The sequence below is a fragment of the Helobdella robusta genome (assembly GCF_000326865.2).
Source record: "Helobdella robusta unplaced genomic scaffold HELROscaffold_3, whole genome shotgun sequence".
In the NCBI taxonomy this organism is placed as follows: domain Eukaryota; kingdom Metazoa; phylum Annelida; class Clitellata; order Rhynchobdellida; family Glossiphoniidae; genus Helobdella; species Helobdella robusta.
Window position 1 is genome coordinate 1788446 of NW_008704501.1, and position 12885 is coordinate 1801330.

Here is a 12885-nt window from a genome sequence, read left to right on the forward strand (position 1 = left end):
AAATTTCGCATTGGCTGTGTAAGAATGAATCGCAAAAACAATGCAACACAAAATGGGACAATCGATTGTATTGGTTCTTCTGTGCCTGCCATGTCAAGTCCCCGAAATGAACTTATAAAAATGGTTAAACTGTTGGCAGAGAGCAAAAAAGTTATAAATGATCTAATTAAAGAAAGAGTTCAACTTACCAATGAACTGAAAGAACTGAAATTGAATCTTGATAGAACCAAAAAATATATGACGACTAAGGAAAGAAAGTTGTTTGAAGAAAGAAAAAGCAGAGAGTCTCGACTTTTAGAAGAATTAAAACTTAAAGAAACTAAACTTGCCCGGGAAATAAAATGGCGTGAACGTTTGATGGCTGAACAAATTAAAAAAACCAAAAAAGAGTCCAAATGTACAGAAACAGATGAACATTTACTGAGAAAGTCCTTAACGAAAAAAACAGAAGGGTATTTGTCGGAAAATTTAGAAAAATCTACTCAATATACAGAAATTACTGGAGATGTCCCAAGTTATTTAGATAACAATTCAGCCTGTGATGTCGAAATTGGACCCAGTATAAACGAGGTGTCGACATCCTGCAATTTGTCGGACTTGAAATTGACTCGGCACGCTTCTAATTTTAATATTGCCGTACAAGTAGATTCTCAAACATCATTGCCCGTCGTAAGAAATTGTATATCAGATTATTCAAACATTTTACATAAATCACGATGTGGTAAAGATAAAGAATTGATAACCGCTGACAATTCTTTAAACAACAAAACAAACGTGAAAATAAAACACAGAAGAAGCTACTCGTCTAGACTTCAGAGACCATTTAAAAATCAAGAAATAGCGAAGAATTTAAACAAATTGATTTGTTCGATGAAAAAAATTAAAAGAAAAAAAATGAAGAAAAAAACAGCTGATGAAAGTAACAAAGCAGATTTGAGAATACAGTTACTTGAAACTCACATGAAGGAGTTAGAAATTTTAAAGCTCAAACAGCATCAGCAAAATGAAGAATTCAAACAACAGCATTATCTTTTTCATAAATTAATAAAAAATGTGCACGACGATGAGCTGCAGTGGAAGTGTTTAGAAGAAAAAGTGAACAAATTAAATGCAACCAAATTATCTTCGGAACAAAATATTCCAATCAATGATAAGTTGAATCAAAAATCTGATTTGAACGGTTTTCCAGATATGGACTTTGTTGACGTTCCTTTAAATAGAAACATCGACTTAAGCAATTCCGAAGATCAGAAAAATTATGCAAGTTGGGAAGAAAACCCCAGACCTCATTTAATAAACGACTATGAAGAATTTGACAGACTAAAAGAACTTCACATTAAGGAGTTGAAAAAAATCAGACTGATGTCAAACGGAGCGTTCCAATCACGAGATTTGCGAGTGAGATTTGAGAATGAGGGCAGTGATGATAACAACATAGTGAACAATATTACAGACGGAGACGTTAATGTAAATAATTCACATAACGCACCACTTGATGATGATGAAGATGATGACGTTGAATTAAATTCCGTAGCGATTCATGACGAGGGAGGTAATGAGATAAATCAACTAGGTAAAGAAGTACTTCGTTCTGATGAAAATTTTCTTAATAAAAAGATTCTGCAACGTTATTTAAAAAAAATTCATGAAGAAAATTTTCTAAGGTTGAAAAAAAGACGCAAGAACCAACTTGTGGGTAGAAAAAATAATGAATTAATAGCGAAAATTAATAAACTACTTCAACTTGATAGTTCGAAAAATGCTAATTGTTACAAAAATAATAACGACTTTAACAATAATATAAACTTAACGGAAAATGTTACATCGAGTTATAATTGTAACAATGAATCAAATCAGTTGCAGCAAAATGAAAAATTATGTATGGAAAATAGAAAACCATTTAACAAAGCTTGCGCGGTAGATGCTTGTATGTCGGATATTACGATAAATAAGGTTCCCACAGCTAAAGAGTTTTTATTTGAAGGTTCAAAAAACAAAGAGATCGACGTGGAAAAAAATAACAGCAGTAAATTAAACCATTTAACTGATGGGAAAATATTTTCAAATAGTTTCGGTCATGGGGAAAGTGGCAATCTCATTCAATACGTTCCCCTTCACAAATGGAAGAACATCGGTAGTTGTAAGAAGCGCAGTAATGTTCGTGTCTTCTCTACGAAAAGTTATAAAAATAAAAAAATTGTTTCAAACACTGATGATTCACGCGAAATGTTAAAAACTGAGCAAATAAAAAGCGGAAGACACAACCGCAATAATAGTTCTTTAACGTCTATATCAGCGGCAAGCCTTTCTATCGAGACCGCTGCGTTAACTGGCGATTCGAGTTCGTTAAAAGAAAGTGAGTTGCTACAAAAGGAAGCTATCGAGAATTTGCTCATCGAGAATGTTGGTCGAGTTTTAAAATTTCTGTCTGTAATTCATTGTATAGCGTAATATAATTTTACACAGAACTTAAAATTGAAATTTTCATTCTAACTTTCAGAAAATTCTTTGTTACAAATTTTTTTGGACCTTATTTCATGTAATATTAATAAATTTATTATTTGTTTCTATGTAATTTATTTTTATTTTATTTTATATTTTTTCTGAGATAATATTTTTAAACGGAAATTGAAGCAAAAACAAAGGTTAAGGCACAATTAAACTGCTAACCATTTTTGGCATTAGTCGTTGCAAAATTTTTCAGGTTTTTTCCAAGTGAAATTATTCGATTTTTAAACAGTTGTATCAGATTTTGAGTAGCTAATAGAAGAAAATTGCAAAAAACACCATTAGAGATAAACCAAGCAAGAATGAGCAAGCATTAAATTTATTATTTTTTTCGGTGTCTACAAAAAAAGAGCGACTTCTGTTACGATATTTTTATTTGAAAGGTTTTCTTAAAAACTTATTATTAAATATGTTAATAATATTCTTGTCGCGAATTAAGTTGAAATTTAATTGAACCCAGCAAACTTCTTGATATTTGTTTTGATATTTTTTTAAATTATTATGATTTTAAGAGAGCTAAAATTAAATTGAAGGTTAAAATGGAGCAGAAAACACTGGAAAAGGAAATTGAAGAGCACGAAAATTTGTTGAAATTGGAGAAAGAAAAACTGTTGCGATTCATTGAGATGAGTGAGACGAACAAGCGCAAGATGGCAAAAGAAGTCTGTCAAAAATTAAATGAAATCGAGAAGCAGTATTTTGCGAAAGCGACTACGAGCGAGACGAAAAAACGGCGATCATCGAATGATCAACACGAGAAATTGGATTGTAATTACAACACATGTGTAAACAGTAAAAATGGTAACTCGAATGCTAATAATTGTAACAATACAAAAAATATTCGCAGTTTTAATTCAGAAAATAATAATAACGGCCCAAATAATTTTTGCAATGAAGATGAAGGTTATCAAAATAATTCTTATATGGATAAAAGCAATTGTTATGCCAATTGCTGTTTGTATGATAAGGATTCAGCAGCTGTAGAAGATCAAAAGATGAAGTCCAAGAAGTTTGATACAAATTTCACAGCTGGGGATAACATAATTAAAAATAACAATTACTGTTTCAATGATTCTGTTGGTGGGAGTTGTTTTAAGGATGGACCTAACGATACACTGGAGATCGATAGGAGAAGTAGAAGATTGACCCACCAAGTCGCCGACAGCCTTAACAAGTACATTCACACTGAACTGCCAGACACTAAACTTTTTATTAAAACCTGGTCAACCGTAAGCAACTGCAGCAGTTACACCAATTACAACAACCTTGACCACAACAACAACAACGACAATTACAACAACCTTGACCACAACAACAACAACGACAATTACAACAACCTTGACCACAACAACAACAACGACAATTACAACAACATTGACAACAGTAGCTTCAGCAGCAGTATTAGCAATGATAATTTTTCAGATAGTGATAATTTTTATTTGTCAAATTCAAATAAAAATGACATTAGCAACATAATTAAAAGTCAGAAATCTAAAAAACTTTACAAAAACAAACATTTGATGAAATCTGTGAAATCAAATGAAAAAAGCGGAAGCAATACATATTTGAAATCAGATAATGATTCGCAGTATGAAAGCTCGCTGTCGTCCATTAGCATAAACAAAAAAGTTGACGAGAAGATTGAGAAGAAAAAATCTAAAGTGAAAAAGAATAAATCAGACTTACCATTGAATTGGAAGAAAGTAATAAATAAGTTGATGAACCTGGAATTAAATGAAAATAAACCACATTCAGCTGACGGAAATATAAAGAGTCACAGCATAAATTTGAATAAGATTGGACAGGAGAAAATATTTGAACAAAATGCAACAAGGAAACAGGATTGCTCAAATGAGAACATCGTGCGACAGGATAGACAAACTTTATTATCAAAAAACAACTTGGCAGCAGAACATTCAGCAACTTATCAATACCCCAACCTTAACTTTCAATCATATCATCAAACTTGTCAGAAACTAGCTGGAAAAATTTCAAACGAACCGAAACGTCCGATAGCCAACAAATTTGCAACCCCCACCATCACCACCACCAACAACAACAATAACAAGCCACAACAGAATACATCGAAACAAGAAGAAAGATACAAAGATGGCCAATGTTACACGTCGAACGCAACAGCTCTGAAAGGAACTGAGGTGAAAAATGAGCAATACGATTGGTCGAAAGTTGCGCCCGATCTCGATGAAGCGGCGCGGATGGTCATCGGCAACATCTCCAACGTCAAGCCGGCCAAAAAGAAGAATGCAAGCTTCTCTCTGCTAGAAAGAATTTAATTAGTTCCGTTTACTAGATCGAATTATTTTATCGATTGAAGTTTGGCGTTGATTTTTTTTTCATAATATTTTCAGTTTTTGTTGGTTCTTGTGTTTGAATGGAATTTTGTTTTGTCATTTGCTATGCTACTTAAATGTTGTTCATTTTTCATTAAAGGTTGGGAAATAAAAATTGATATATATCTATAGTTTTTGAAAAATTAGGTTATACTAAATAAATAAATAATAAAAATAAGGATGATGATAGTATTAATAATAATATTATTTAATTATAATATATATTCTTTATATAATTACAATTATTATTAATATTAATAATGATAACATAATAATAATATTAAAAAACAATAATAAATATTAATTATCATTAATATGACTATTTCGAACATGTCTAAAGCGTAGAAGTTTGCTATTAATAAGTTTTGATTAAATTTTGTTATTTGATGATCCAAAGTCAATTAGTAGAGGTGAGTAGCAAATTATTCAGTAAAATAAATTTTTCATGGTAATTTTGAAAAGAGCTGTTGATAACTACATATACTTTTAAATTTAAAAATTAATTTGGATTATGGCTGGCTCGCGACTCGTGACTCCGGGTTCCCATCCCGAAATAATTTTTCACCTTTTGCATCATAATCAAACTGCTAGATGATAAATACTATAAAAAACATTTAAAATCGATCAATGTAATCATTTTTTTGAGTAAAATTACTTCATATTTATTTTTGGGATAATGTTAAACGGATGTATGAATGTAAATTTAATTTATAACTTTCAGTTTTATACATAAGTAAAAAAGTTTTATACATACTTATGTATAAAACTTTCAGTTTTATACATAAGTAATGAAATAAATTTGAAGCAGTACATTAAAAAATTAGATCAAACCATAAACGCATGAAATCATAAAGTGGGCTAATTTAATGCATTCTTTTTATTTTATTTTCCAGTGTTTTGTGAAAAAAGTTTTATAAATGTTTAAAGTTTATCAATTTTCAGAAATAAAATTAGCATAATTTAGTGAAATGTGTGTTTGCATAAACATAATTTCGCATTGACATGCACTGGCAGAACAAGGACAAAATTAGTAATGTGAGCCAGTGTTTTCTCGTGAAACTGACTGCTGGAAGATGGTCTCAACATTTTCTGACTTCTATTTCATTGACTAGGTTATCCGGGTAAATTGTTTTTTATACACCAAATAATAAAAAATACTCGGTTTCTTAGCAGAAATAAAAATATAACCGCGAAAAATGAAATAAAAAATTAATGTTTGTCTTTGGTGAAGAATGAATTCAGAGGCGATATATTTAAAAAATTCGAACAGGTTGTCATAAAAATAATTGAAACATCACTTCTGTAGTGGAACCGCACTAGGATGTTAACGATTAGTTAATTTCTTTAAAAAAAATATATATATATATGTATATATACATACATATACTCTGTTTTACATATCTCAACAAAATTTTATTGGTAAATGAACTGAACGATTCGTATGCTATTGGTTAGAAGTTTTTAAAGTAGAATTTGATTGGTCCGTAGATAGTTGTTCGTTTCAGATATAGTTTACATGAAGCGAGTTTTGAATGGTGTGTCTTGAAAATATTATTAAAAAATTCATTTTTTTTTAATTTATAAAAATTGGTTGCTGTTTTGAATAATCGAAATGGACGAAAACCATAACGATGTTTCAAACTTATGTTTATTAGATTACTATGCATTCCACTTGAGCCGATTGTGTTCAAACGGATTCACGTATAAATTTTGGAATTTTTCAAACTTTCCAGGAGTATCCCAAAACAGCAAACTCCAGAACTCATCCCAACTCCTCGCCATTCCTGAAACATTTAACGGCAACATTATTTCAAATTCCGTTCATGCACATTTCAACAAATATAAGAAAAATGTTTGCTTTGAAATCAAAAGAGACAGACACTTGTATAAAGCTTCTAAATCAACATCAGCTGAACCTGATGAAAGTAATTGCAGAAATCAAATCATGTCATGCAACTCATCGGCACCGTCCAACACGAAACCATCTTTCACAATTGAAAACATCCTGGGTAAAGCAAATGCAGAAAACTCTACCGTTTTTGACGCATTTAAACATAAATTTGATAACTCGACAATTTTAATACAAGATGTTTCTGTCAAAGACAATCAACTGGTGACGGCAGAAAGGTCAAACCAAAATACAATTAAACTCCAAACAAATTTACCTTCGACCACTAGCTCGCCAAATTTTTTTGAACTCTCAAACTCGAACATTCAATCTAAAACATCAGATACAATGAGCAAATCAAAAACAACATGGAAATCCATGTTAACAAATCCATTTGAAACAACAACCCTCGAAACGTCATCCATGTCGCTTTTAAATAGTACAAAACAGACAGCAAATGTCACAACCACAACAGCACCAACGACACATGAAATAAACAACACCACCAATGACATGCCCAACAATCCCAGCAACGAGACGGATGTTACGTCATCAACGATGGACAGTCCTCTTGTTGCTTTATACTCAATGACCAATCAGACATTGCCCGGTCAGATATTGTTTGGTCAGTTCATTCAAACTTCACATTTCCTTTTAGATCATAATTTTGTTAATTTCACTATCAAAATCTTAATGAACTTATGCTAGAAGTCAAACGAACTAATGAAAATGTATGGCATGAACATGAACAATGTACATGTACAATTATGTTTTCATCATGAAAATGGTCTTTAAGGATGTACACGCTTTTGCGTGAAGTAGTTTATATGCGATCTTTGATATTTAGATGCGAAGAATGTGCAATGTGCATATGAAGTACGACATCGTCACATACATGTTCAAGAATGTCTGTTTGTCAATTTATCATTATCTTCGAGCTTTGAGGCTTGGCTCAAATTTAAAATATACTAAATTCGATGTATATTAATACATTCAATATAAAATACGACTTTTTTAAGCTTTTATTTAGAAAGAAATTAACTTAATTAACGTTTTGAAATGCAGACTTTATTAAATATTCACATTTGATCACGATATGCGTGAAACATTTATTTCAAATTAAATGAGGTCTATTTGAAGATATTATAGCTGAATAATCTTATTATTTTCTTGTACATCTACACATTATTTTCTTATAGGTAAATTTACATATTATTCTTTCATACATTTATTCTCTGGTCTTCCTTTCTTGCAATAAATAAAGGGGTAGCCTTGGAAAACAATTTTTTGGCTTTTTTTATTACTTATAATAATTTTCCAAATTAATAATTTTTTGTCCGCATATTTTTTTATTATGTTCCATTTATTTTGTTCCTTATTTCACGTTATTTTATTGTTTATATGTCGCACTTTACTTTCTTGCACGTGGTAACATTTTCTGCGTTTGACAGATAATGAATTTTGAAGAATGAGAAGTAAAATTAAAACCAACACCGGGCACATCTGAAGTAACATATCGATAAGCATTCAAGTCATCAACAAATCTTGCCATCCATAAAATAATTTTTGATCGTCAGTTATGTTTATATTTTTATTTAAAAAAATTAACTATTCTTGTACAGGAAGATTAATGTTAATGATAGAATTTATGATACTGGTGATGATAAAAGCAAGATAATGAAGTTCAAATGTCTGAGAACGAAGACGACGATGATGATTGAAGATGATGACAGGAACGATAATAATGATGATCATCGTTGTGATGTATTGTCTTAACAATGAACTGTGATGATAGGAGGTCAGACAGGCAGATAGATAGACAGACGTGATCGGAACATACGTTCATGTTTCAACATACATACTTACACACACACACACACACACAAACACACACACACACACACACACACACATGAGGATGGATAGATACAGGCGCAATACTACAAAAACACACGTTTCAGTGCTTGTTGCTTGTTTTTGATTTAGTGGGTGTACCTTCCTTGCTCACGAGATTTTGATTGATGCCTATGCATCTTTTATAATTGGGCTGAAATATTTCCAAAATATGTTGACAAACGTAACTTACTATGAAAGCAATCACTTATTAGATACACTAATAATTAAACACTCAAATATAAAGAACCAACAACCATTTCAATATAAATAAAAGTAATTAGAATTATATAAAAGATGGCCCAATTGAAATTAAAGGCGAAAAGAGTGTGCACATGCAAAGATGCAGGAAGATGTAAGTGAATGTGCAACAAATTAAACGCCCGATCCAAGAACAGCTTTAATCATTGATCATCAAATATCCCATCAAAACCGTGTATCCTGTCTCATCATCTTTTCGTAAAGCATCGAAGGCTGCGTAACATAACGCATGTTACTACCAATTGCGCACGAACAAGTCACAATGTACAAGATGGGGGCGGTCCAATTGGTTGAAAGATGTTTAATTGTTTGCACGTGTGATGGATGTGCATGTAATAAAATAAACGAGCACTACCCATGTACTCATGTGTGTGTGATGTGTGTGTGATGTGTGTATGATGTGTGTGTGTGTGATGTGTGTATGATGTGTGTATGATGTGTGTGTGTGTGTGTGTGTGTGTGTGTGTGTGGTGTGTGTGGTGTGTTTGGGGCGTATCTGTGCGTCTGTATGTGCGCACTCATTATTTTTGTGCACGTGTTGCACAGTGCACTCCGGTGTCAAAACGTAAACACGATAATTGTAGTTAAAATGGCGTTGGTGATTGGCTGGTGATTGGGCTGATAAGAACTTCCATCCGAGCTTTTGGAAGCAATATAATATTTGGATGAGTTACGTTATGATGTGTGATGATGTTGGCGCCATGCAGAGGTGGTTCATCGTTTGCTTGGTTTTAATGATACTGTTGACAACGAATGGACTTCGAGATGGTGTAATGGTTGGATGCCTGATCCTGCTGTTGCAGCACCTGGCTGGAAAGAAATCTCTGCCCATCACATAAAATGTATGTGAAGCGAGGAACCACTCGTGAATTTTGACCAAATTAACATATGCAAAGTTCGATTAGAAAGCCCAAACATTTCATTTATTGATAAAATTTTTTCATATTTTCGTTTTAACTTTATTTTTAATAAAACATTTTTCTGTGTAACGAAAACTCATGTCTCAAGTTCTTAAATTGAAACATTTTACCATATTTTAAATATTTTCATAATTCGCACTATCTATTGAAAAATGTTGTTTTGCAAAAAGAAAAGTTACGACGTTTTGATATTTGCGAGTTATTGCATTGCTTACATCTTCAAACAGGTCGATCGTTTCGCAGAACTCCACGAACAAATTTAACGAAGCAACCGGCTAATGTTGAACGACGATGCCAAAAACCAAGAACTGCATTTACGAACTACCAATTGGAAGAACTTGAAAAAAGATTTTCGCTAAAAAAGTATGTCAATCAAAACGACAGAGACCACATTGCAATGCACCTCGGACTGACTAGCTCTCAAGTGAGTTAAATAAGATAGAAAACTACATCATTTATAAAGTAGATAAATACCAACTTTAAGACATTACGTACACCGTCTGTGAACCTTCCTTAAAAAACCAAAATGCGAATTTAAAATTTTTCTCTAAATGTTAAAATATATTTTAACAAACCTAGAAAAATTAAAATTGATTATTTCGTATGACGAATTGTTTACAACAAATTTTCACTTAAAGATAATGAATGCACAACTTCAAATTCTTCAGCAGTTTTAACATCTAACGAACAACTGACATGTGGAAGACTGCGCTTATTGATCTCGCATTTTTTATTTTATAAGTTAGATTTCCTTTTGCTACCTCGAGCCCAGTCAGCATGCAAATATCTAAATAGAGCAGTTCCAGGTGCGGCTGGCACTTTTGCCATCTCACCGATCGTAACATTAATTAAATATACAGTTCAGACTATAAACAAACAAACACATTATCTTACCACGCAGGTGATCACGTGGTTTCAAAACCGGAGGGCCAAGATGAAGAGGGACATTGACGAATGGAAAGCAGACGTAGCCGCTTCTCAAAGATCATCATCATCAGCGTCATCGAAATTGTCATCACCATTGCAAACACTACTATTTAAATAAGCAGGAAAATTGGGAATTCCTTGAGTTGAACGTTTCGTACGCTCTTAAATAGCAAAAGATTATTTTCATTTTCATACCTTTCTAATACCTCCTCTTTACATCCATTCATCTAGTTTTTCATATATCTCTATGTAATATTTTTCTTTTACATTCATCGATTAAATAATATTTTTCTACAACTATCAAACATTTTCTCTTACTTCTACTCATCCAATATTTTTGTATACATTTATCGAATATTCTCCTTTTGCACCTATCTATCAAACACTTCCCATTCACACCAATCTTACAGATATTTTCCGTGCATACATCCTGTATTTATATTCTGTACACCTAATCATCCAATGTTTCTTTCATATCAATCTATCCAATATTTTCCTTTAAACTATTCATCAATTCAAATACTTTTACAATCTATCCTTAGTATGTTGAATAATGCAATACATCCATATTTTAATTGTCACAAAATTGGTTGGCCTACATTTGACAAATTTTAATTTCATTTCTTATTTCAAAATGTTCATGTTTTATTCTTTCAACCTTTTGGTTGCACAAACAAACAAACATTGAAAATTCAACTGGTACCCTACACACCCCAGACCGCTATTAATATTTCATTGTCAATTGTGAGCATTTAAAATCTTCTGATTCTTGAACAACTTCAATTTTGCCATTAGAACGCAGAAAATACAGAACACGATTATTTATTATAAAATTCATCAAAAACATTAACATCAAATAAATACGAACTTATTTATTAAAACAACCAAAAAATTTAAAGTTTTTATTAAAATTTATCAGATTTGTCCAATCTGTCGATGTATTCCTTTTGAAAAAGATCAAAATCCCTGTCAGTGAACAAACTTTTTTCAGCTTTCCGTTTTCTTGTGTCTTGCATTATATTCGGATTTGATCGTTTTTTCGAGTTTTCATGTTGCAGTATCTGAATGTGTTTGAAACATGTAAGTCATATCATTTCAGCGATTCCGACAGAAGTTGTTAGACAAGGTGCAACACAAAAAACAGCATGTTTGGCGGCAGGCTAAGTTGACTTGCTGAATATACATTGCGGAATGTATATATATATATATATATATATATATATATATATATATATATATATGTGTGTGTGTGTGTGTGTGTGTGTGTGAACCAGCTTCGTTGCTCCATCTAGCTGTGTGCGCTTCAAATTACTGTACAACTCTTGCACAGATTCATTCAGAGTAAAAATAGGATATGTAAATAAGGCAAGAAATTTATGAAAATACAAAAGAATAAGAACACCACTTGAACAACAAGATGAAACACAGAGAATAAACATTGTTGCGAGTGATAAATTACCGACAGCAAACATCTTCCAGTAAATAAAATTAGTAAAAAAGACAACAAAACTGTAAAAATGCTATAAGAAGCTATGAAAATGTAACAAACTTTTTCAAGAGATTTTGTATTTAGTTTGGGCACAACCGCCAACTTTTTTATAGCTGTTAAATTTTCTTCAGTTCTGTCTTCTTTTTTATATTTGAACTTTTCACCTAAGTGATTTATTCAAGGTAAATAAATAATAGTTAGTCAATTAATCAGCCAAAGAATTTAAATTGTGGTTTCTAGCTCAATTTTTCAATATTATATATCTGTGCATACAGTTTTGGCGTATGTATAAAATACAACCAATATTTGATAAAAGATCACATTGAAAATGTTAAAGAATTAAAATAATAATAAGATAAAAATGAATAGAAGAGTAGTTAAAAACTTTGTTTTCTATATAAATAAATTAAAAATATGGAACGAAATATTGAATAACTGAAACTGATCGAAGCAGAAAATGCTTTGATATTGATTAATAATACATACATACATATATATATGTTGGTAATAGACCATAATTTTTACAATATTCTATAAATTCTACCGAATGTTTGACGTTAATATGTTTGTAGTTCGTTTTTTCGATTTTTCTCACTAAAGTTTTTTGGTGAACGTTTAGTTTATTAAAATTCAAAATAAACTTATTTT

General features: G+C 31.5%; 5 protein-coding genes across 5 annotated transcripts in view; 4 read left to right on the forward strand and 1 right to left on the reverse strand.

Annotated features, from left to right (window-relative positions):
- Positions 1-24: 24 nt before the first annotated feature.
- Positions 25-2451, forward strand: HELRODRAFT_161154 (hypothetical protein; the record flags this gene model as incomplete). The annotated part of the gene is made up of 1 exon (XM_009021107.1): positions 25-2451. One exon carries the CDS (start codon positions 25-27, stop codon positions 2449-2451), a length of 2427 nt encoding a protein of 808 aa, XP_009019355.1.
- Positions 2452-3047: 596 nt separating this feature from the next.
- HELRODRAFT_161155 (hypothetical protein) lies at positions 3048-4802 on the forward strand (the record flags this gene model as incomplete). Its single annotated transcript, XM_009021108.1, has 1 exon — positions 3048-4802. The coding sequence occupies one exon, from the start codon at positions 3048-3050 to the stop codon at positions 4800-4802; it is 1755 nt and encodes a 584-aa protein (XP_009019356.1).
- A 1669-nt stretch (positions 4803-6471) lies between these two features.
- HELRODRAFT_161156 (hypothetical protein) lies at positions 6472-7874 on the forward strand (the record flags this gene model as incomplete). Its single annotated transcript, XM_009021109.1, has 2 exons — positions 6472-7372; positions 7813-7874. 2 exons carry the CDS (start codon positions 6472-6474, stop codon positions 7872-7874), a joined length of 963 nt encoding a protein of 320 aa, XP_009019357.1.
- Positions 7875-10116: 2242 nt separating this feature from the next.
- HELRODRAFT_127018 (hypothetical protein) lies at positions 10117-10788 on the forward strand (the record flags this gene model as incomplete). Its single annotated transcript, XM_009021110.1, has 2 exons — positions 10117-10245; positions 10723-10788. Coding segments are annotated over 2 exons (195 nt in total), but the record flags the coding sequence as incomplete, so codon positions are not given.
- Positions 10789-11653: 865 nt separating this feature from the next.
- Positions 11654-12885, reverse strand: part of HELRODRAFT_161158 (hypothetical protein) — a gene marked incomplete at both ends in the record, with an annotated part of 5012 nt that continues 3780 nt past the window's right edge. The window contains 2 exons of the mRNA XM_009021111.1: positions 11654-11809; positions 12298-12401. Coding sequence (XP_009019359.1) covers positions 11654-11809; positions 12298-12401 — 260 coding nt within the window. The remainder of the gene's footprint in view (positions 11810-12297; positions 12402-12885) is intronic.